This window comes from Eriocheir sinensis, chromosome 47 (assembly GCF_024679095.1).
Source record: "Eriocheir sinensis breed Jianghai 21 chromosome 47, ASM2467909v1, whole genome shotgun sequence".
In the NCBI taxonomy this organism is placed as follows: Eukaryota; Metazoa; Arthropoda; class Malacostraca; order Decapoda; family Varunidae; genus Eriocheir; species Eriocheir sinensis.
Genome location: NC_066555.1, coordinates 9088527 through 9113985, shown reverse-complemented (window position 1 = coordinate 9113985; position 25459 = coordinate 9088527). Strand labels below are relative to the sequence as shown.

At 50.1% G+C, this 25459-nt stretch overlaps 1 protein-coding gene across 1 annotated transcript in view; it reads right to left on the bottom strand.

Moving 5' to 3' along the window:
• Positions 1 to 25459, bottom strand: part of LOC126981369 (probable glutamate receptor) — a 203177-nt gene that overhangs the window by 80671 nt on the left and 97047 nt on the right. Inside the window, exon 6 of the mRNA XM_050832393.1 lies at positions 22805 to 22947. Coding sequence (XP_050688350.1) covers positions 22805 to 22947 — 143 coding nt within the window. The remainder of the gene's footprint in view (positions 1 to 22804; positions 22948 to 25459) is intronic.

The window sequence follows — 25459 nt, the reverse complement described above, 5'->3', positions numbered from 1 at the left end:
CCAAAGACACGTTTCAATTCACTCTGTGAAAGATCAAGTTTCACATGCATATTCTTATGAGAAGGTGATGGTCTCTTCTCAGCCAAGGCTTTCTTGCAAAAACACCAAGAATTCACCTCTTCTGGATATCTGAAATGTTTTGGAATTTCATCTGTGCTCAGAAGATGGAAAATTGTGGACATAATATTATCTCTCAATTGTTACTGAGGGATTTTCTTTTTTGTCTATCTATTTCTTCATCAGTCAATTTTGAAACTCCTCCAAGTGTACTACGAAGCACAGTTTTACCCTTTTTTGTCTTGACTGCTTGTCTTTTTTTTCTTTAGTGCCCTCAGTCTTGTTCCAAGACGCTTGGAGACATGATTGATCCATTCTTCCTTGACTACAGGAAACTCTTGACCGTATGGTCCATAAACCTGAGGAAAACAAACACATGACTTACCTGCTTTCTGCTCTACAAGCGACTGAGTGCCGGGAACCCGTCAGCTAAGCATGGCGACGCGCAGCTACTCAGCCACACAAAATGTCTTACTGCACTATGTAATAAAAAATAAATAACAATAGCCTATATAACGTATAAACAATAAATGTATGACTACTCATATGGCAACATTACACACTAAGCTGCTTGAAGGCGGTGGGTTTTAACAACACTGGGCCTTTAAAATTTTAAAATCTCATACTTCAGGCACGCTATTTCACTCTCCGAGGCCACATATACGTGAGAGCGTGGAAACCTGATAATGCCAAATTCCAGCCCACACCACGACTTGAATCGAGGAAACCGCCTTCAATACAAAGAATTTAATTGCTTTGTAATCACCAAAAATAATCTGTATGTGTCCCTCCTGCCATCCACGTGTGTGTTGTCCCTGTGTCCCTCCTGCCACCCACGTGTGTGTTGTCCCTGTGTCCCTCCTGCCACCCACGTGTGTGTTGTCCCTGTGTCCCTCCTGCCATCCACGTGTGTGTTGTCCCTGTGTCCCTCCTGCCACCCACGTGTGTGTTGTCCCTGTGTCCCTCCTGCCACCCACGTGTGTGTTGTCCCTGTGTCCCTCCTGCCATCCACGTGTGTGTTGCCCCTGTGTCCCTCCTGCCACCCACGTGTGTGTTGTCCCTGTGTCCCTCCTGCCACCCACGTGTGTGTTGTCCCTGTGTCCCTCCTGCCATCCACGTGTGTGTTGTCCCTGTGTCCCTCCTGCCATCCACGTGTGTGTTGCCCCTGTGTCCCTCCTGCCACCCACGTGTGTGTTGTCCCTGTGTCCCTCCTGCCACCCACGTGTGTGTTGTCCCTGTGTCCCTCCTGCCATCCACGTGTGTGTTGTCCCTGTGTCCCTCCTGCCACCCACGTGTGTGTTGACCCTGTGTCCCTCCTGCCATCCACGTGTGTGTTGTCCCTGTGTCCCTCCTGCCACCCACGTGTGTGTTGCCCCTGTATCCCTCCTGCCACCCACGTGTGTGTTGCCCCTGTATCCCTCCTGCCATCCACGTGTGTGTTGCCCCTGTGTCCCTCCTGCCCCCCACGTGTGTGTTGCCCCTGTGTCCCTCCTGCCCCCCACGTGTGTGTTGCCCCTGTGTCCCTCCTGCCCCCCACGTGTGTGTTGCCCCTGTATCCCTCCTGCCACCCACGTGTGTGTTGCCCCTGTATCCCTCCTGCCAACCACGTGGGTGTTGCCCCTGTGTCCCTCCTGCCCCCCACGTGTGTGTTGCCCCTGTATCCCTCCTGCCATCCACGTGTGTGTTGCCCCTGTGTCCCTCCTGCCCCCCACGTGTGTGTTGCCCCTGTGTCCCTCCTGCCATCCACGTGTGTGTTGCCCCTGTGTCCCTCCTGCCCCCCACGTGTGTGTTGCCCCTGTATCCCTCCTGCCAACCACGTGTGTGTTGCCCCTGTGTCCCTCCACCCATCCACGGGTGTGTTGACCCAGATTCCCTCCTGCCCCCCCACGTGTGTGTTGACACTGTGTCCCTCCTGCCAACCACGTGTGTGTTGCCCCTGTATCCCTCCTGCCATCCACGTGTGTGTTGCCCCTGTATCCCTCCTGCCCCCCACGTGTGTGTTGCCCCTGTGTCCCTCCTGCCATCCACGTGTGTGTTGCCCCTGTGTCCCTCCTGCCATCCACGTGTGTGTTGCCCCTGTATCCCTCCTGCCACCCACGTGTGTGTTGCCCCTGTGTCCCTCCTGCCATCCACGTGTGTGTTGCCCCTGTGTCCCTCCTGCCATCCACGTGTGTGTTGCCCCTGTGTCCCTCCTGCCCCCCACGTGTGTGTTGCCCCTGTGTCCCTCCTGCCATCCACGTGTGTGTTGCCCCTGTATCCCTCCTGCCATCCACGTGTGTGTTGCCCCTGTGTCCCTCCTGCCATCCACGTGTGTGTTGCCCCTGTGTCCCTCCTGCCATCCACGTGTGTGTTGCCCCTGTGTCCCTCCTGCCATCCACGTGTGTGTTGCCCCTGTATCCCTCCTGCCATCCACGTGTGTGTTGCCCCTGTGTCCCTCCTGCCATCCACGTGTGTGTTGCCCTGTGTCCCTCCTGCCATCCACGTGTGTGTTGCCCTGTGTCCCTCCTGCCATCCACGTGTGTGTTGCCCTGTGTCCCTCCTGCCATCCACGTGTGTGTTGCACCTGTGTCCCTCCTGCCATCCACGTGTGTGTTGCCCCTGTGTCCCTCCTGCCATCCACGTGTGTGTTGCCCCTGTGTCCCTCCTGCCATCCACGTGTGTGTTGCCCCTGTATCCCTCCTGCCATCCACGTGTGTGTTGCCCTGTGTCCCTCCTGCCATCCACGTGTGTTGCCCTGTGTCCCTCCTGCCCCCACGTGTGTGTTGCCCTGTGTCCCTCCTGCCCCCCACGTGTGTGTTGCCCCTGTATCCCTCCTGCCATCCACGTGTGTGTTGCCCCTGTGTCCCTCCTGCCAACCACGTGTGTGTTGCCCCTGTGTCCCTCCTGCCCCCCACGTGTGTGTTGCCCCTGTGTCCCTCCTGCCATCCACGTGTGTGTTGCCCCTGTATCCCTCCTGCCATCCACGTGTGTGTTGCCCCTGTATCCCTCCTGCCCCCCACGTGTGTGTTGCCCCGGGGTCCCTCCTGCCCCCCACGTGTGTTGCCCTGTGTCCCTCCTGCCCCCCACGTGTGTGTGTTGCCCCTGTATCCCTCCTGCCATCCACGTGTGTGTTGCCCTGTGTCCCTCCTGCCCCCCACGGGTGTGTTGCCCCTGTGTCCCTCCTGCCCCCCACGTGTGTGTTGCCCCTGTGTCCCTCCTGCCATCCACGTGTGTGTTGCCCCTGTGTCCCTCCTGCCCCCCACGTGTGTGTTGCCCCTGTGTCCCTCCTGCCCCCCACGTGTGTGTTGCCCCTGTGTCCCTCCTGCCATCCACGTGTGTGTTGCCCCTGTATCCCTCCTGCCATCCACGTGTGTGTTGCCCTGTATCCCTCCTGCCATCCACGTGTGTGTTGCCCTGTATCCCTCCTGCCATCCACGTGTGTTGCCCCTGTGTCCCTCCTGCCCCCCACGTGTGTGTTGCCCCTGTGTCCCTCCTGCCATCCACGTGTGTGTTGCCCCTGTGTCCCTCCTGCCATCCACGTGTGTGTTGCCCCTGTGTCCCTCCTGCCATCCACGTGTGTGTTGCCCCAGTGTCCCTCCTGCCCCCCACGGGGGTGTTGCCCCTGTGTCCCTCCTGCCCCCCACGTGTGTGTTGCCCCTGTGTCCCTCCTGCCCCCCACGTGTGTGTTGCCCCTGTGTCCCTCCTGCCCCCCACGTGTGTGTTGCCCCTGTGTCCCTCCTGCCCTCCACGTGTGTTGCCCCTGTATCCCTCCTGCCATCCACGTGTGTGTTGCCCCTGTGTCCCTCCTGCCATCCACGTGTGTGTTGTCCCTGTGTCCCTCCTGCCCCCCACGTGTGTGTTGTCCCAGTGTCCCTCCTGCCCCCCACGTGTGTGTTGCCCCTTGTGTCCCTCCTGCCCCCCACGTGTGTGTTGCACCCTGTGTCCCTCCTGCCCCCCACGTGTGTGTTGCCCCCTGTGTCCCTCCTGCCCCCTATGTGTGTTGCCCCTTGTGTCCCTCCTGCCCCCCACGTGTGTGTTGTCCCTGTGTCCCTCCTGCCCCCCACGTGTGTGTTGCCCCCTGTGTCCCTCCTGCCCCCCACGTGTGTGTTGCCCCTTGTGTCCCTCCTGCCCCCCACGTGTGTGTTGCTCCTTGTGTCCCTCCTGCCACCCACGTGTGTGTTGTCCCAGTGTCCCTCCTGCCCCCCACGTGTGTGTTGCCCCTTGTGTCCCTCCTGCCACCCACGTGTGTGTTGTCCCAGTGTCCCTCCTGCCCCCCACGTGTGTGTTGCCCCCCTGTGTCCCTCCTGCCCCCCACGTGTGTGTTGACCCCTGTGTCCCTACTGCCCCCCACGTGTGTGTTGCCCCTTGTGTCCCTCCTTTAACTTGCCAGTGAAAAGATGGGGTGAACCGTTGAACTGTCATACAGGGCTCGACCTGTACACAAATTTACTAGAAAGTGATTTACATCAACACGTTCAAGAACCGACTCGGGAAAATACTATACTTGACCTTATTTTTTCAACGACAGATGATCCAGTTAACGAAGTAAATGTTGGTCCAATTTTTAGTTCTAGCGATCACCGAACAATCACATTCAGCATCAATACGAAAGAAAGTAAAGTAACTCCTTGTAAAGAAAAGATGCCTGATTATCAGAGAGCGAATTAAGTAAGACTCCGATCAATTCTAAATAATTCTGACTAGACTGAAATCTCGGTGGAAACAGATATTGATAAATCTCGGGGGGCCTTCACCACAATATTGAACAATGCCATAAGCATATGCGTACCCTATCGTAACAGACGTTCAGCTTTTAAGAAGAAACCCAAATGGTGGAATAACGAAATGGAAAATAGCCTATCTCTTAAAAGACGCGTATACAGTAGATATATGTCAACTCAGAGTGAGGCTGACAAACTAGAGTTGGACAGAATTCGCACGAAACCAAGAAATTAATAAAACGAAGCAAGAAAAATCTTGAAGAATATATAGCGGAAACGAGTAAAGATTTTTTAGCAATGTAAATAATAAAAAGTCACTCACTTGTGCTATCGGACCGCTTGCTAATGATAATAGTAACCACACGAACGATGAAAATGAAATGGATACAATCCTAAATAACTTTTCTGCATCCGTATTTACCGACGAAGATTGTTTATCACCTCAACCGCCGGAGGTTAGAAGGACCGAAAAGATGTTAAGTGGCGTGCTCATCGTAGAAAGTGACATTTTACGCACAATTGAAAAGATTAAAGTAAGCAAAGCTCCTGGTCCAGACAAAATTACCCCTAGGGTCTTAAAAGAAATCAAACATCAAATTTGTAAACCGCTCTCCATCATATTCAATAAATCTTTAACAGCTGGAAAAGTTCCGTCGGATTGGGTACTAGCAAATGTCACACCAATTTTCAAAAAGGGGGACAAGTCTCATCCAGGAAACTATCGACCAATTAGCTTGACATCGATTGTTTGTAAGTTAATGGAGACTATCATTCGCGACAATATGGTGAAATTCTTCGAAGAAAATAATATAATAAATAATTCGCAACATGGCTTCCGTAGTAAACGTTCGTGTTTAACTAACTTACTTGATTTTTTTCACTATATTTTTGAGGTGTTCGCTGAAAGAAGATCAGTAGATATCATATATCTGGATTTTCAAAAGGCATTTGATAAGGTCCCCCACCAACGATTGCTCAGCAAACTATTGGCGCACGGTATCTCGGGTAACATTCACAATTGGCTTGTGGACTGGCTCTCTGAGCGGAAACAGAAAGTAGTTCTAAACGGTGTTACATCTAATTGGCTCGACGTCAGAAGCGGCGTACCTCAAGGATCAGTGCTTGGCCCCATGCTCTTCTTAATTTATGTTAATGATATCGATGATGGGCTCACTTGCAAAGTATCAAAATTTGCTGATGACACAAAAATTGCAGGTAAAGTAACTGCGACACTCGACGAAGAAGCTTTACAATCAGATCTAGATCGACTTGCACGTTGTCCCAATCAATGGCAAATGAAATTTAACGTTGAGAAATGTAAAGTGTTGCACATCGGAAAAAATATGAATCGCGTTCGGTACGTAATGAATGGCCAACAACTTTCTGCGGTAAGTAAAGAAAAGGATCTAGGAATCACTATATCAAGCGATTTAAAGCCTGGTCAGCATTGTTCAGAGGTAGTTAAAACTGCAAACAAATTGGTTGGCTTCATCGGACGAGTCTTTAATAATAAATCGGAAAAAGTAATATTAAAACTGTATAATTCGTTGGTTCGACCCCATCTAGAGTACTGTGTACAGTTTTGGTCTCCCTATTACAGAAAAGACATAGAAAAGTTGGAACAGGTTCAACGAAGAGTAATAAAGATGATTCCTAGGTTGAGAAATTTATCATATGAACAAAGGCTTAAAGAAGTAAATTTATTCAGCCTATCAAAACGAAGAATGCGAGGCGATCTAATAGAAGTGTTTAAAATGTTTAAAGGATTCAGTGATATTAAAGCGGAAGATTACTTTACAATTGATCGATCAAATAGAACAAGAAGAAATCACAATTTGAAGATAAGTGGTAAAAGATTCTCGTCGCACGAAGCTAAACACTTCTTCTTCAATCGAGTTGTTAATGTTTGGAACTCTCTACCCTGTGATGTCGTTGATAGTACAACAGTTACGGCCTTCAAGAATAGATTAGACAAGTATTTTGAATCCAACCAGCAACTAAGATATTACTCATTGTCGTAATAACGTTAAGTTCTTTCGAATACTGGTGTCCTTGTCCGCTTTTATCGCCCGGTTAGTGGTAGCAGTAATGGTAGTTCTTTCCTCTTTCCTACATAATTTCCATGCAATTTTTCCATGCTGCATGGTTCTTTTTCCTTTCCTGCCAGCTTTGGCTAGAGGGATAGGGGGTGGGAAGGAGCCTTCGCCTTTGCTGTCCTTCATCTTCCACCTTTGATTAGATAGTTAGTGTAGCTTGTCACAAACAGCCTCGTAAGGACCAGCAGGTCTGCTGTTGTTTGTTCTTCCCTTGTGTTCCTCCCTTGTGCCCCCCACGTGTGTGTTGACCCCTGTGTACCTCCTGCCCCCCACGTGTGTGTTGACCCCCTGTATCCCTCATGCCCCCCGCGTGTGTGTTGCCCCATGTGTCTCTCCTGCCCCCCACGTGTGTGTTCTCCCTTGTGTCCCTCCTGCCGCCCACGTGTGTGTTGACCCCCTGTGTCTCTCCTGCCCCCCACGTGCGTGTTGTCCCCTGTGTCCCTCCTGCCCCCACGTGTGTGTTGAACCCTATGTCCCTCCTGCCCCCCACGTGTGTGTTGCCCCCTGTGTCCCTCCTGCCCCCCACGTGTGTGTTGACCCTCTGTGTCCCTCCTGCCCCCCACGTGTGTGTTGACCCCCTGTGTCCCTCCTGCCCCCCCCGTGTTTGTTGCCTCCTTGTGTCCCTCCTGCCCCCCACGTGTGTATTGACCCCTGTGTCCCTCCTGCCCCCCACGTGTGTGTTGTCCCTTGTGTCCCTCCTGCCGCCCACGTGTGTGTTGACCCCTGTGTCCCTCCTGCCCCCACGTGTATGTTGACCCTGTGTCCCTCCTGCCCCCCACGTTGGTGTTTACCCCTGTGTCCCTCCTGCCCCCCACGTGTGAGTTGCCCCTTGTGTCCCTCCTGCCCCCCACGTGTGTGGGTTGCCCCGTGTGTCCCTCCTGCCCCCCACGTGTGTGTTGACCCCTTGTGTCCCTCCTGCCCCCCACGTGTGTGTTGCCCCCTTGTGTCCCTCCTGCCCCCCACGTGTGTGTTTTTTTTTTTTTTTACGTTGTTGCCTATTGCGCCGGTAGGCATCTTCCCGGTGGGGCCTGATGGTCGGCCCAGCCCGTTCTGGCGCAGGCGAGTGTTTATAGTGGCGCCATCTTGCATTGGCTCATGCTGCCCCCCGGAACTCGTTCTTGATTCGCTTGGACGGCTTCCTCTAGAGTCCGGGTTGATGGGTGGTTTTCAGGACAGCATGTGGGTAGTTTTAAGCCACTCGGCGGTGACTGAAAAATCCGAGTGGTAGCGTGAGGATTCGAACCCGCGTCGTCCATCACGCGGCGAATGTGGGTCCAGTACGCTATCACTTCGGCCACCGCCTACCCGTAACCTGTGCCCCCTGTGTCCCTCCTGCCCCCCACGTGTGTGTTGCCCCCTGTGTCCCTCCTGCCCCCCACGTGTGTGTTAACCCCCTGTGTCCCTCCTGCCCCCCACGTGTGTGTTGCCCCCTGTGTCCCTCCTGCCCCCCACGTGTGTGTTGACCCCCTGTGTCCCTCCTGCCCCCCACGTGTGTTGCCCCCTGTGTCCCTCCTGCCCCCACGTTTGTTTTGCCCCTTGTGTCCCTCCTGCCCCTCACGTGTGTGTTGCCCCCTGTGTCCCTCCTGCCCCCCACGTGTGTGTTGCCACTTGTGTCCCTCCTGCCTCCCACGTGTGTCTTGCCCACTTGTGTCCCTCCTGCCCTCATGTGTGTGTTGCCCCCTGTGTCCCTCCTGCCCCCAACGTGTGTGTTGACCCCAGTGTCCCTCCTGCCCCCCACGTGTGTGTTGACCCCCTGTGTCCCTCCTGCCCCCCACGTGTGTGTTGCCCCCAGTGTCCCTCCTGCCCCCCACGTGTGTGTTGCCCCTTGTGTCCCTCCTGCCCCCTACGTGTGTGTTGCCCCCTGTGTCCCTCCTCCCCCCCACGTGTGTGTTGACCCCCTGTGTCCCTCCTCCCCCCACGTGTGTTGCCCCTGTGTCCCTCCTGCCCCCCCACGTGTGTGTTGTCCACTGTGTCCCTCCTGCCCCCCACGTGTGTGTTGCCTCCAGTGTCCCTCCTGCCCCTCACGTTTGTGTTCCCCCTGTGTCCCTCCTGCCCCCCACGTGTGTGTGTTGCCCCTTGTGTCCCTCCTGCTCCCCACGTGTGTGTTGACCCCTGTGTCCCTCCTGCCCCCCACGGGTATGTTGCCCCCGGTGTCCCTCCTTCCCCCCACGTGTGTTGCCCCCAGTGTCCCTCCTGCCCCCCACGTGTGTGTTGCCCCCTGTGTCCCTCCTTCCCCCAACGTGTGTGTTGCCCCCAGTGTCCCTCCTGCCCCCCACGTGTGTGTTGCCCCTTGTGTCCCTCTTGCCACCCACGTGTGTGTTGCCCCTTGTGTCCCTCCTGCCCCCCACGTGTGTGTTGCCCCTTGTGTCCCTCCTGCCCCCCACGTGTGTTGACCCCTGTGTCCCTCCTGCCCCCCCACGTGTTGCCCCGTGTGTCCCTCCTGCCCCCCACGTGTGTGGGGTGGCGAGTGTTTATAGTGGCGCCATCTTGCATTGGCTCATCCTGCCCCCCGGAACTCGTTCTTGATTCGCTTGGACGGCTTCCTCTAGAGTCCGGGTTGATGGGTGGTTTTCAGGACAGCATGTGGGTAGTTTTAAGCCACTCGGCGGTGACTGAAAAATCCGAGTGGTAGCGTGAGGATTCGAACCCGCGTCGTCCATCACGCGGCGAATGTGGGTCCAGTACGCTATCACTTGGCCCGCCTGCCCCCCACCTGTGCCCCAGTGTCCCTCCTGCCCCCACGTGTGTGTGTTGCCCCATGTGTCCCTCCTGCCCCCCACGTGGGTGTTGCCCCGGTGTCCCTCCTGCCCCCACGTGTGTGTTGCCCCTGTGTCCCTCCTGCCACCCACGTGTGTGTTGCCCCTGTGTCCCTCCTGCCCCCCACGTGTGTGTTGCCCCTTGTGTCCCTCCTGCCCCCCACGTGTGAGTTGCCCCTTGTGTCCCTCCTGCTCCCCACGTGTGTGTTGACCCCTGTGTCCCTCCTGCCCCCCACGTGTGTGTTGCCCCCTGTGTCCCTCCTGCCCCCCACGTGTGTGTTGCCCCCTGTGTCCCTCCTGCCACTCACGTGTGTGTTGACCCTTTGTGTCCCTCCTGCCCCCCACGTGTGTGTTGCCCCCTGTGTCCCTCCTGCCCCCCACGTGTGTGTTGACCTCTGTGTCCCTCCTGCCCCCACGTGTGTGTTGCCCCTGTGTCCAACCTGCCCCCCCCGTGTGTGTTGTCCCCGTGTGTCCCTCCTGCCCCCCACGTGTGTGTTGACCCCCTGTGTCCCTCCTGCCCCCCACGTGTGTGTTGACCCCCTGTGTCCCTCCTGCGCCCCACGTGTGTGTTGACCCCCTGTGTCCCTCCTGCCCCCCACGTGTGTGTTGCCCCTTGTGTCCCTCCTGCCCCCACGTGTGTGTGCCCCCTGTGTCCCTCCTCCCCCCACGTGTGTGTTGACCCCGTGTGTCCCTCCTGCCCCCCACGTGTGGTTGACCCCCTGTGTCCCTCCTGCCCCCCACGTGTGTGTTGACCCCCTGTGTCCCTCGTGCCCCCCACGTGTGGTTGCCCCTGTGTCCATCCTCCCCCCACGTGTGTGTTGACCCCTGTGTCCCTCCTGCCCCCACGTGTGTGTTGACCCCTGTGTCCCTCCTGCCCCCACGTGTGTGTTGACCCCCTGTGTCCCTCCTGCGCCCCACGTGTGTGTTGCCCCCTGTGTCCCTCCTGCCCCCCTCGGGTGTGTGGACCCCATGTGTGCCTCCTGCCCCCCACGTGTGTGTTGCCCCCAGTGTCCCTCCTGCCCCCCACGTGTGTGTTACCCCCAGTGTCCCTCTTGCCCCCCACGTGTGTGTTGCCCCTTGTGTCCCTCCTGCCCCCCACGTGTGTGTTGCCCCCTGTGTCCCTCCTGCCCCCCCCGTGTGTGTTGCCCCCTGTGTCCCTCCTGCCCCCCACGTGTGTGTTGACCCTTGTGTCCCTCCTGGCCCCCGCGTGTGTTGCCCTGTGTCCCTCCTGCCCCCACGTGTGTTGACCCCTGTGTCCCTCCTGCCCCCCACGTGTGTGTTACCCCCAGTGTCCCTCTTGCCCCCCACGTGTGTGTTGACCCCTGTGTCCCTCCTGCCCCCCACGTGTGTGTTTCCCCCTGTGTCCCTCGTGCCCCCCACGTGTGTGTTGACCCCTGTGTCCCTCCTGCCCCCCCCGTGTGTGTTGCCCCTTGTGTCCCTCCTGCCCCCCACGTGTGTGTTGACCCCTGTGTCCCTCCTGCCCCCCACGTGTGTGTTGCCCCCTGTGTCCCTCCTCCCCCCCACGTGTGTGTTGACCCCCTGTGTCCCTCCTGCCCCCCACGTGTGTGTTGCCCCCAGTGTCCCTCCTGCCCCCCACGTGTGTTGACCCCAGTGTCCTCTTGCCCCCACGTGTGTGTTGCCCCTGTGTCCCTCCTGCCCCCACGTGTGTTGACCCCTGTGTCCCTCCTGCCCCCACGTGTGTGTTGCCCCTGTGTCCCTCCTGCCTCCCACGTGTGTGTTGACCCTGTGTCCCTCCTGCCCCCACGTGTGTGTTGCCCCTGTGTCCTCCTGCCCCCCACGTGTGTGTTGACCCCTGTGTCTCTCCTGCCCCCCACGTGTGTGTTCCCCCCAGTGTCCCTCTTGCCCCCCACGTGTGTGTTGACCCCTGTGTCCCTCCTGCCCCCCACGTGTGTGTTGCCCCCCACGTGTGTGTTGCCCCCTGTGTCCCTCCTGCCCCCCACGTGTGTGTTGCCCTCTGTGTCCCTCCTGCCCCCCACGTGTGTGTTGCCCCGTGTGTCCCTCCTGCCCCCCACGTGTGTGTTGCCCCCTGTGTCCCTCCTGCCCCCCACGTGTGTGTTGACCCCTTGTGTCTCTCCTGCCCCCCACGTGTGTGTTGCCCCCTGTGTCCCTCCTGCCCCCCACGTGTGTGTTGACCCCCTGTGTCCCTCCTGCCCCCCACGTGTGTGTTGACCCCTGTGTCCCTCCTGCCCCCCACGTGTGGGTTGACCCCCTGTGTCCCTCCTGCCCCCCACGTGTGTGTTGACCTCTGTGTCCCTCCTGCCCCACGTGTGTGTTGACCCCCTATGTCCCTCCTGCCCCCACGTGTGTGTTGCCCCTGTGTCGCTCTTGCCCCCCACGTGTGTGTTGCCCCCTGTGTCCCTCCTGCCCCCCCCGTGTGTGTTGCCCCCCTGTGTCCCTCCTGCCCCCCACGTGTGTGTTGACCCCCTGTGTCCCTCCTGCCCCCCACGTGTGGTTGACCCCCTGTGTCCCTCCTGCCCCCCACGTGTGTGTTGACCCCTGTGGCCCGCCAGCCCCCACGTGTGTTGACCCCTGTGTCCCTCCTGCCCCCCACGTGTGTGTTGCCCCCTGTGTCCCTCCTGCCCCTCACGTGTGTGTTGCTCCTTGTGTCCCTTCTGCCCCTCACGTGTGTGTTGCCCCCTGTGTCCCTCCTGCCCCCCACGTGTGTGTTGCCCCCTGTGTCCCTCCTGCCCCCCACGTTTGTGTTGACCCCTGTGTCCCTCCTGCCCCCCACGTGTGTGTTGCCCCCTGTGTCCCTCCTGCCCCCCACGTGTGTGTTGACCCCTGTGTCCCTCCTGCCCCCCACGTGTGTGTTGCCCCTTGTGTCCCTCCTGCCCCCCACGTGTGTGTTAATCATGTAACGGATATCCGCATCCGCGGAACATCCGCATAATTTTTCACATCCGCATCCGCATTCTGATGAATGAAATATCCGCATCCACATCCGCATTTGTGATGAAATAAACATCCGCATCCGCATCCGCACCGCACAAAGAAATTATTGCGGATATAATTTATTCCTTACAGAGTCATAGACTTAGAGATCACTATGCGGACTACAGAGTACAGAGCCTGCAAAGTTGAAGAAAATTAATTAATGCATGTTAATTTTCTACTAAAATTACACCTTCTATTCATTTCCTTTCAAATTTACACAACCTAATGTGTCAAGAATTTTGCGGAAGGGCAGAAGGAAGGAGATAATTTTACATAGTAACTATGTAGTATGTATGTATCATGTAAATTTGTAAAAGAATGTATGTATGTATTGAACTATGTAACTGTATGTACTATATGTTATATTGTGTAGGTATGAAGAGAAGCAGCCTGGATGACAGAGAGAGAGAGAGAGAGAGAGAGAGAGAGAGAGAGAGAGAGAGAGAGAGAGAGAGAGAGAGTTCCGAGCGTGACCCCGGAAAGAGGGGTCGCACCGCTCCTGCTGCCCCCCGGGCAAGGGCAAGTCAAGTTAATTAAGCCCGGCGGCGTTCCGAGGAGCCCTGGGTGTAGTGGACCACGACCCCCTCCCCGCTCATCTCCTCGATCTCCAGCTGCATGTTGAACCCTTGTGCTGTGGCGTCGCGAGGGGAGGGGGGTAGGGGGAGGGTGACAAATGTTACCGGCGCAATACTTCGGGGGCACCAAAGTGAAAAAGATCAACCAGAGTTTTGTTCCGCATCCTGGTAACACACAACATGTGTGGCTGAAACTCATCATAAGGCTTTAAAATTACAAAATGCAGTATTTTGTAACAAAAGCAGCTAACATCTTGCAATAGGTAGGCGGTGGCTGAGTGGTTAGTGTGCCGGCCTAGCATTCACGGCGCCATGGACAACGTCGGCTCGAATCCCCACGCTACCACCTGGGATTTTTCAGTCACTGCCGAGTGGCCTAAGACTACCCACATGCTGTCCAGAAGACCACCCATCAACCCGGACTCTAGAAGATACCGTCCAAGTGAATCAAGAATGAGTTCAGGGGAGCAGCATGAGTACTAGAACATAATATGACTGACAGAAATGAATCAATATTTATTTCTACTTGAAAGTAGGTATACGGTCCCTGAAAGTTAAGGTCAAGACCATGATTGTCCAATGCCCATCACACGTAGCATCCTCGTGTGATTAGTGCATGTCATGTTCGCACAGCAGCTTCGCTAAAGTCACCGCCCGAAGGTCTGGGTCCCGAGCAAAATCGTTCCCGTGAAATACCGGCTTAAGGAACGAGTCTCAGGCCCGTACCAAGAGTCATGAAGGTCGAGCCGCTTACCTTCCCTTCGACAATGTAGGCACGGCCTCAGACCGTGCCTTCAATCCTTACCACAAGTCGCTGGGGAAAGTAAATGCACATAAACACACTGCAGCCTACTTTTCACCTACCAGATATAATGCACGCACACACATACAAACACACAGTGCTATTCATGGAGGTATAATACCTCCATGGTGCTATTACAGCCATGATATTGTCCGTTTCATTCCGTCTGTCCACTCGTGAACGTAGATGTGGCACCTGCGCATTGTGAGTTTGTGATTGCGTGAAGATCATGTGAATGTTTGTGTATCCAAAAATCCTCAAACCATCGTATATGAACCGCAAACAGAAGATTTGCATCGATAATATACCATACAAGAACACGAAGAAACAATTTTGTATTTGTATTTGTAGTATAGTTTGATCATACACGAACGATCTATAGCCTTTCAGATACTCATATTTCATCTCATTAAGGGATATAAAGTGACATATAAAGTGACAGAACGAACGGGCGGACCACAGGCTCCAGCCGGTGGTAATACCAGCTTGGAGGGAGGGGAACGACTTTCACTCCTTATGCCCTGTTACGACGCTCAGGCTCTATATGGCTCAGTCGGAACCAAAGGATGGCGACCTACAGGTGCTGTTCCGGGACGCTTCCACGGGTCGTCCCCTTTCCGCCAAGGGGATTGCCGACAGACTAAGGGGGGTCATCGAGGCGGCCGATCCAGGACACGCCCCGCGCGCCCATGACGTAAGGGGTGTAGCAGCTTCTTTAGCGTTTATCCGCTCGCACTCTCTGGAAAGGGTGCAAGACGGAGGCCAGTGGAGCACTGCTTCATGCTTCGTGGCACGTTATCTTTCCCACTCGGTGGTGGACTCGCCTTGTGTCGCTCTAGGGTTCCCACCACAAGACGAGATGGGCCAAAGTACTTGTACATAAGCCTTGTAACGTTTTTGTTCCTTGCTCTAAATAAATTTGGGGCGAGTTACCTCTACGTGTCCATCCAACCCCCCCCCCCCCCCCCCCCGTGGGCCCCTCGGAGTGTGGTGAAGCCTTGAGGTGCTCCTTTTTATTATTACTATTGCTTTGCCCTGGTCTCCTTAGGGTCTTATGCAATTGTCTTCCCTCTCCCCGCGGTGAGGGGGGGCGTCTTGCCCCGTCTCCAAGTGGCAGGTAGCAAGTGCACTAGCTCAGAGGGGACCTAAAATGACGGCTTTGAGGTACGTAAAGCCTATTTTTGGGTCCACGGAAGAGCTAGTGCACAAAACCTTTGGTCTCCCACCCTTCCTTCCCCTCCAAGTTTAACCCCCCTTCTCCTCCCCGGGGAGAAGTTTTCCTTGGGATGTCAATGAGCTAGAGGGGGGGAGGAGTAATGGGAGCAATGGGAGGAGTAATGGGAGGGGACATCTAGCTCATGATATAACCAGGCAGCTTAGAAGTAATTCTAGGGGAGTAACAGAGGACGGGCTAAGAATCTTCTATACTAACAGCAGGAGCCTCAGAAACAAGATAGACTTACTAAGGGGTGAAGCTTGTTCAGAAAATTTTGACATAATAGCGATCACTGAGACATGGATAGACACTGCTAATAGAAATTTTAGATCAGAATTTGAAATAACGGGTTATCAGATGTTTCACAAAGACAGAAGGGGCAGAAAGGGAGGTGGAGTTGGGCTATATGTTAAAGACTCACTTAAATGTTTAGTTAACAACTCAGTCAAAACTAATATGGATTCAGAATCAGTTTGGGTGGACGTTTACAAAGGGAAAGAAAAACTAACTCTAGGAGTTATATACAGGCCACCCAACCTTAACAGGCAGGACACGAGTATATTACTACAGGAGATTGGCAGGGCGAGTATGAGTAGAAATGTCTGCATAATGGGGGACTTTAATTATAGGAATATAGACTGGGAAGATCTAGTGGGTGACCTGGAAGCCGAGGACTTTCTTGAAGTTATACAAGATAATTTCCTTAAGCAGGTAGTTACTGAGCCTACCAGAGGAGATAACATATTAGACTTAGTCCTAACCAATAATGGGAACTTGCTACGTGAGTTGGAGGTGGGCGGAGAGTTAGGAAATAGTGATCACAGAACGGTTCGTTTTAGCTTAGACTGGGCGGTAACCCGCGAACCAAACCCAGTGTTAGTGCCAGATTTTAGAAGATCAAACTACGAGGGGCTTCGAAGACATCTTGAAGGGGTAAACTGGGATCATTTAGGGATTCATGAGGGCCAGAACTGCGGATTGGAGAGCCAGGAGAACCAGGTAGAAATGTCTTACAATAATTTAGTTAGAGTAATAGTAGAGGGGCAAGAACAGCATATACCACAGCGAACACTTAGAAAAGAAAACAATGATCCTAAGTGGATGACTCGTGGACTAAAACACGAGATTGGGTTAAAGAAGGTAATTTATCAGAAAATAAAGAATGGGGAAACACATCTCAGGGGCCGGTACGTCGAACTATCTAGATTAGTTAAGAAAAACACCAGGATAGCAAAAAAGAACTATGAGATCAAAGTAGCAAATGAGGCGAAAAGTAATCCTAAGGGCTTCTTTCAGATGTATAGAACAAAAACACGGGAGAAAATTGGACCGCTGAAAACAAACACAGGGGATCTAGTAGAAAATTACGAAAATATGAGCACATTTTTGAACGACTACTTCCTTTCAGTATTCACACAGGAGGATCGAACGGAAAGAGTTCAGGTGTACGAGGGCGGGGATGGCGATAAATTGAGGGATATAATCATTACCAGGCAAGTAGTTCAGGATGAGATAGATAAGCTTAAGAAGAACAAGTCGCCAGGTCCTGACTGGATATTTCCGAGGGTATTAAAGGAGTTAGGTGATATAATCAGTGACCCACTAACCGACATATTTAAGATGTCGGTAAATACTGGCTATGTGCCGAGCCTATGGAAAGTAGCTAATGTGACGCCGATTTTTAAAAAGGGGGACAGGTCAGTTGCTTCAAACTATCGCCCAATTAGCCTAACATCGGTTATAGGCAAGATGCTGGAGTCCATAATAGCCAGGAACATTCGGGAGCATTTAGAGAAACATAGCTTAATTCACGACTCGCAGCATGGGTTCACAAAAGGTAGGTCATGCCTCACCAATCTCTTGTCCTTCTACAATAAAGTATTTGAGGCGGTTGACAGAGATGAAAATTATGATGTAATCTATCTTGATTTTAGTAAAGCGTTTGACAAAGTTCCTCACCAACGACTGTTGCTTAAATTACAGGCTCACGGAGTAGAGGGTAAAGTTTTGAACTGGGTCAAGGCGTGGCTTAGCAATAGGAAGCAAAGTGTGCAAATCAATGGTAAAAGATCTGACTGGGGATGTGTTACGAGTGGGGTCCCACAAGGTTCGGTATTAGGTCCACTTTTGTTTATTATTTATATCAATGACTTAGATACAGGAATTAGTAGTGATGTTAGTAAATTTGCAGATGATACCAAGATCGGTAGAGTAATTGAGTCGGATCAGGACGCTAGTATTCTCCAAGGTGAACTCAACAGATTATATGACTGGACGGATAAATGGCAGATGGAGTTCAATGTAGGGAAGTGCAGTATTCTGAGTGTAGGTAGGAACAACCCCTCACATAACTATTGCTTAAATGACACTCTCATAAGTAGGTCTGGGTGCGAGAGGGATTTAGGGGTCTTAGTGAGCTCTGATCTCCGTCCAAGGGCACAATGCATTCAAGCTGGAAATCGAGCTAATAGGGTACTGGGATTTATTTCAAGGAGCGTAAGCAACAGAAGCCCCGAAGTCTTCCTCAAACTATATTTAGCATTAGTTAGACCTCATCTTGACTATGCGGTTCAGTTCTGGTCACCTTACTATAGAATGGATATCAAAATGTTAGAATCGGTGCAGAGGAGAATGACTAAGATGATTCAGGGGTTGAGAAACTTGCCATACGAGGGAAGACTCAAACAGTTAAACTTGCATTCTCTAGAAAGGCGAAGGGTGCGTGGAGACATGATCGAGGTTTATAAATGGATGAAGGGCTTTAATAAGGGAGACATTCATAAGGTTTTGTTGGTAAGAGAACCGGGTAGGACACGAAGTAATGGGTTTAAACTGGATAAATTCAGATTCAACAGGGACATAGGCAAAAATTGGTTTACTAACAGGGTGGTGGATGAGTGGAATAGGCTTAGCAGTCATGTGGTGAGTGCCAATACAATTGTCACATTCAAAAATAGACTAGATAAATTCATGGACAGCGATATTAGGTGGGGTTAGATACACGGGAGCTTAGGGTCAAAGGAGCTGCCTCGTACAGGCCTACCGGCCTCTTGTAGACTCCTGCGTTCTTATCTTCTTATGTAGAGAGAGGGTTGCTGTGGGGGGGCGCTCCAGGAGGAGACACAGCGCTGCCAGACGTTTTCTTCCTGCTTCATTGGGTTCATGTGGTTCTAGTTCAGCCTGGTTTCTTCTCGAACCAGATGTAGGTTAAGGTTGCCGTTTTTGCCCAGGGTTACCCCTGGGGCGCGATCGAGTCCTCAATCGCTAGCAAGTGCACTAGCTCTTCCGTGGATCCAAAAATAGGCTATTCGTACCTCAAAGCCGTCAGTTTGCCCTTGATATAGCGATTCTTTAGGGTGGATCTAACGTGACGGAAATTTTTTCGATGGCAACACTCGTGGGTGGCACATCCAGTATCAAGGGACTAGAAGTCGGAGGGAGTACGCCTCCGAACCGGATCAGGGTCGCGCCGCGACCACGACCCCTTTTTTTTATCTTGGTTTCGGCAAGGCTATAATTTTACAGAGAGGGGCTGCAGTCCCCACTCTGAGCAACCCAGATCAGATATTGGACTGACATCCATGGGCAGGGACACATAATCTCTTAAGAGGATAAATTCCCCGGAAAGGTGTAGGTGTAGATGTAGATGGTCAGTGACACTCTAAATGATAGCTTTCTGTAAAATGCGGAAAAGATACAAACTTATGCTGGGATCACACATCCGCGATTTCGCTCTGCGACGGTTGGCGATTTTGAAAATTTCCGAAATCGACATATACGCTCGACATCGTAGCGACGTCCCTGCGATTAGTCGCAACAGTCGCGCGATAAAGTTCGCGCGTCTTGCGGGTGCCGGCCCGTCGCGCGAACATTTTGAAATGTTCAAAGAGTTTGCAGAAAGTCTGTGATATTGGCCAAATCCCACGATTATTTGCACGGTTAAGCGAGAGACCATCGCAGTATGTGCTCGCATACCCTCGTCAAACGCAAGGGGTCGCGATGTATGCAAGCGTATATGCGAGCGACTTTGTACATCGTGCGAATGGCAGCGACGCTGCTTCGGAAAGCGAGATGGCAGCGAGCGAGCCGGAGGGTGTGAAAAACCGTTGGCGAGCGACTCCCCAGTCAGTACGCTCGCTCTCACACTGTCCTGCCACACGCGCTACCCTGCCCGCCTGCAAAATAAGAGCCTAGTATTCACGAATTTATAATAATAGCATATTATTCCTAACTGCTAAATAATAGCCTAGTTTTCATGAATGGAAAATAATAGAATAGTATTCCTAAATGCGAAATAATACCCTAGTGTTCACGAATGCAAAATAAAAGAATAGTATTCCTAACTGCTAAATAATAGCCTAGTATTCATGAATACAAACTAATAGAATAGTATTCCTGAATGCAAAATAATAGCCTGGTTTAACAAAATGCAAAACTATAAGCTAGTGTACACAGTAAAATTATTAGCTAGAGGACACAGTAAAATTGTAATGTATTTCTCTTGACTACTTCATTAGCTTGTTAGCAAGTTACTACAGATTGTAAAACTCTTTCCGCTTACAATTTATCACAGAAGTTGTAGATACGGTATAACATGCAGAAAACCTTACACCATACGAATAAAATCCAATATTCCTCAAAACAACTTACTTCGTTACCAGGAGATCACGACCCCCAGGTTAAGAACTGCTGAATTAGAAGCAAGAAACAATAAAGCAATATCAGCGACAGCAAGAGAGGGTAGCACGGGCTACTACTTACTTGAAGCACTGGGTGTTCATTACTAACCGACCATCAAATTTGAGTCGACACAAGCAACTGGCGTTGCCAGATGGGGATTCTTTTACCATATTGAAAACCTATAAGGTTGATCAGCCAATAACCTTAGCGTTAGAGCGTCGGGATATGCAGGGTGCCAAGATTAATTTCTGGTTAGTGTGTGTGAGAGAGTGTGTGTGTGTGTGTGTGTGTGTGTGTGTGTGTGTGTGTGTATATATATATATATATATATATATATATATATATATATATATATATATATATATATATATATATATATATATATATATATATATATATATATATATATATATATATATATATATATATATATATATATATATATATATATATATATATATATATATATATATATATATATATATATATATATATATATATATATATATATATATATATATATATATATATATATATATATATATATATATATATATATATATATATATATATATATATATATATATATATATATATATATATATACGTATATAATGTGTGGTGTGTGGGGGATGGATGGAAGAGAGAGCACGAATGGTGTTGCCCGCCTATATGGGTCGTACAGCGACGCGCCCTCGACGTTTTCTCGACCATGCGTGCGACGTCAAGCGTCGTCGAGCGGCTAGACGAGGGGCGGTCGCGCATAGTCGCAAGGCCCTGCGTTCATCCCGAACCGTCGCAACGGGTTTTACGCTGGAATTCTCAAACTATCTTTTCCCCCTTCACGCGAGGAAACAAGGCTTCGGGGACCAAACGGTATTCTCAGTGACAAGGAGTGTCTTTGATGCAGCGCGCGAAGCGGCGAGCGGGAAAAAAATGAACTAATTTCCTCTCTTGAAGAAGAGGAGGTGAAGGCCCGCTCTTCGCTAATATCTCCGCACATTTAATGCTTTATTACAACATTTTTCCATGTTGCTGTATTATCAATTGGATATAAGAACAATTTAAATTTTCTAGGCCTTACGTAAAAAGTCATACAATGCGAGAAACAATATTTTTCTGTTTATTCAAGACTTCACGGTTCCTATGATAATTTAAGCCAACACTGGGAAGCACCTCTCAACCAGGACGCCACGCCCTTTTGTCTCAACTATTCACAACAGTTCTCTTTTTTGAGCGTTTGTAGGGCTGGCACTTCGAACCATAAGCATGAATTAAGATTGCTGGGATGAATTTTAAAGTGACGGACTAACAGGCTTTGGCCTCCGGGCGCTTGTTTCCCAAATCTGTATGAATATGTGGTGGTATGTAGTACTCCGTGCTGGGCTTCCCACACCCAATCTCCAAACTCGTGACGTCACCTGTGGGTGGAGCCTAGCAAAGCTCAGCAATATAGATGATACCATTTTCCACCCACTGATAGGAGCTCTAAAGCTAGTTAAAAATATATTTACAAGGGAGAAATAACGAAGGGAGAAAGAAATGTCTCATGGAACAGGAGGAAAATAAAGAAAATTAAAGCAGTTTATTCTAACGAGGTCTCCTAAGCTCCGCCCACAAGAAACAGGATGAGATGAAAGCGAAGCAAACATAGCCTCGGGTACCAACCAATTAAATGCATCAATGTAAAATTTCTTCTATATATAATGTATGTCACTGTATCAAGCACTGTTTATATAAATATTAGCCACACTATATAATCCATTATAGAAATATTATTATATTAATTTTTCGGCTTTTTTTTTGTTTTGTGCAGTAGTACCAACATCCAACTGAGTACCAACACTACAGGGAGGGGGAAAGAGGAAAAAACTTCCTTCAACGGAAAAAAACAAAAAAAAAGCGACTTAGACGACGCTTGAACGACGAGAAGAGAATTTTTTTTTTTTTTTACGTTGTTGCGCCGGTAGGCATCTGCGCCGGTAGGCCTGATGGTCAGTGGGGACTGGGTGGTCGGCCCAGGCCTGATGGTCGGTCAGCCCCTTCTGGCGCAGGCGATGTGTTTATTATAGTTGCATTGGCTCATGGCTCCATGCTGCCCCCATTGGCTCTCTGACCTTGCTGACGTTCTCGATTCTGCTGACGTCCTCTTCAGTCTTCAGGTGCTGGTGGGTAGTAACATGTGCGGACTTACGTGACGTGGAATGTAAATCCGTGCGTGTATCGTCGCGTCCGCGTCGTCCATCGTCGTCCGAATGTGGGTCCAGTACGCTATCACTTCGGCCACCGCCTACCCCATATGGTGGTTATTTTCAAAATTGGGCTCCTCTGCATACAGTCGCGCGCATTCACGCACGATTCACCTCGACGTCCCCTCGCCTGTCGCCCTGGTGTGCGTATAGGCGAGCGACCCTCCCTCGCCATGTTGCTGTGAGTTGAAACAGAGGCAAACTCGCAGAGACAATGGCGATGCTCCCACGATTTCGTGCATTTTCAGAATCGCCAACCGTCGCAGAGCGAAATCGGAGATGTGTGATCCCAGCATTATGAATGATAACTCGAGCGATGATTGGCTATGCCATATAAAGTTTTTTTCTTTTCTTTTTTACCAACAAAGCCCTGTTAATTTTTGTAGTGATGCAACTTTAATACCCATGATGAATATTCACAAAATATTTACAAAAAAGTAGACTGCGAATAACTAAGTAGAATTTCTTCTCTTAACACGAAATTATGGCATGGGGTTTCGACGAAGATTCCGGGTCGTGTTCATCTTAAAGCTTTTCCACTAAACTGCCCAACAAAACGTACTTTTTCAGTCAAAGTACATTTCAATAATTCTTTCAATTATAAGTATAATTCCATCATGAACGTTATTTATTATATAATCTGTATAATCAGATGCTTCCTGCAGTTCTACCTTTTAAAGTTTGTCTGATTTTTCCGCTTACAACAATTTTCACTCACTTTGACTGATGATGATGCTGTAGAAGGCCCAAGCATGACTCCAGGATGATGCGTGTTCGCCAAACCCAAGCAGATTCCACACAGTGACGCTGATAGCAACCATACATACAAAACTAGTCAGTATTGCCGCCCACACGTGCCATCTGCCACCGATAGACGTCATATATGAAAGCCAAAAAAATATTAACAAATACTATGATGAAATTAAAAATCAACTCATACATGTAGTTCATTGCAAAGATTGAATCATTTTAGAAGTCACATGGCAACTAGCTTATTATGTGAGGAAGAAATAAAAAAATAAATTGCAACTATAAGTGATTTTCACAAGTCTCATAAAGGAAGGTCTCAGAGTTATTTTAATTTTATCCTACTACGATGCAGCGGTTGTAGAATCGTAAAGTAAGGTACCATTATCATAATAAATAGATATACCTTTAAAGACGGACAGACAGACAAATGAGTGACAGAGTGACTGACTTCTTGACTGTCTAACTGATCAAAAGGTCAAAGCATGCAGAAACTAAACAATTATGGGGCTTCATATTCGAAGAAGACCGCCGCTGGGGAAACATTATATTATATAATCACACAAAAACAGATACGTAGTGTGACAGACGCACTAATACCCAGACTGTCACAAGTACACAGCAAAGGAAAAAACATCGAAAAAATTTACTCAAATACAGACTACAGCACATCTTATCTTACCTTATCTTATAATAAATCACTGAATATTATCACTTCAAGAATTCTTCCAAAGGTGCCTGCTGCCACCGTTTTCAATTTTGAAGTAATGCATTTAACGGAAACGTTCATTGACGCCTCATATTGATGTAATTTCAGAATACATTAAAGATAGCTCTAGACACATAGCTCCAGGCACGTCAACACAGATCGAATAACCGGACGAGTGGAGAGGTCGCCCCTTATGTCAAAAGATATTTGAAAACTATCGATGGAACACTAAACGACAAAAATACGGAGCACATGTGCATCTGTGCGTGCGGGTACATCATAAAAATAAGTTTAACCCTTTGTAAAATGTTGAAATAATTATATCCGTCACTTACAGACCTCTTAAAACCATCACCCGATAGTGATGCTAAAGTTGATATATTTGCGAAAACACTTCAAAATAATAAGTCATTCATTTTAAGAGAATTTAATTCCCATCAGATACATTGAGCGTCACTTCGGGTCTCGGGTAGGGTGAATCACACAGAATGCTTAAATTTATAGATCATTATTTAAGTTAAATGGTTACAGAACCAATTCGATAAAATAATATATTGGACCATGTCATAGTGACTCAGGATGATCTAGTTAGTTTGTTACAATAAGTTTTTTTTATTTATTTATTATTATTATTATTTTTTTTTTTTTACAGTGAAGGCAGCAGTTCTAGGGCAAGAAAAAAAATATAACCCGCTAGGCGCTGCTTCTGATTTAGCAAGAGATAAGATGTGAAGTTTCCATTTATGATTTTGAGTTAGCGCAAGAATGTTTAGTGTACGTTGTAGAAGAAGGGGACAGCTATGGTGTCGAAAGACAGGGGATTTGTGTTTGGAAGATTGTGTCGAGTGGCAAGGTGAAGAAATTGAGTTGTTGAGGTATTGACGGACACCATCTTCCCCCTGCCTTAATGAACGATTGAAAGAGAGGGAGAGATTTAACAGAGCCCTACAAACTACTACTGTTCCGTAGGGCTGTCTACCATAGCAGAGATAGATTGGCATGAAAGGAAATTGGAGATAAAAAAAACAGAGAGAGTGATAGAATCCGGAGGGTAGTTTAGAAAGTAAAGACGTGCCAAAATCTGGCTGAAGCTTTCGAGATGTGTAGGACACCACCAGCAATAGTTTCACCGAAATTGCTAAGAGAGGCTGACCAAGAATCAGTTAGGAAGTCTGAAGATCACCAATAAAGCGCCCCTTACGGAGGATATCTTGGCAGTCAGGGAGAATGTCAGAAATGTATAGATACTTAAGAACTTCCTTATTAAGGATTATTTCAAAAGCTATAGAAAACAAGAAAGAAAACTATAGGACGGTAGTTTGAGGGATTAGAGTGTTTATCCTTCTTAGGCACAGGCTGAATATAGGTGTACCTTCAGCAGTAAAGAAAAGTAGATGTTGACAGGCAGAGACGAAAGAGTTTGACTAAGAAGGGTGTCAGCAAGTAAGCATAGTTTCTATGAACAATAAGAGGTACTTCAGCGGGTCCATAAACATTATGAGTATTCAAGTAAAAGAGGAATTAGAAGACTTTGTTCTTAAGAAATTTAATGATAAGCATAATGGAGATTATACCCCTCCGTGATCTAGCTGTTTGCTACGAATCCGCGGGCCAAGGTTCAAATCCTGGTCCGGGCAGTCGGCGTGCAGCTCACCCAGCTGTTCATCCTCCCTTTTGAGCTGGTCGATAAACGGGTACCTGGGGGTACCTGGGGAAACCTGGGAAAGGTAAACTGTGATTACCTGGATTCCACGCTGGCCCTGTGTTCCGGGCTAATGGGTTCTTCCCACTACAGGCTCAAGGGCCAATGTAACGGAGATAAGCTCCGCGGCCACGCGCAGCTTTTGCCCCCAACTTTATCATAATGGAGTCTGAGGGAGGATGAGTAGGAGTAATGCCCAGAATCGTCCAGAGTGG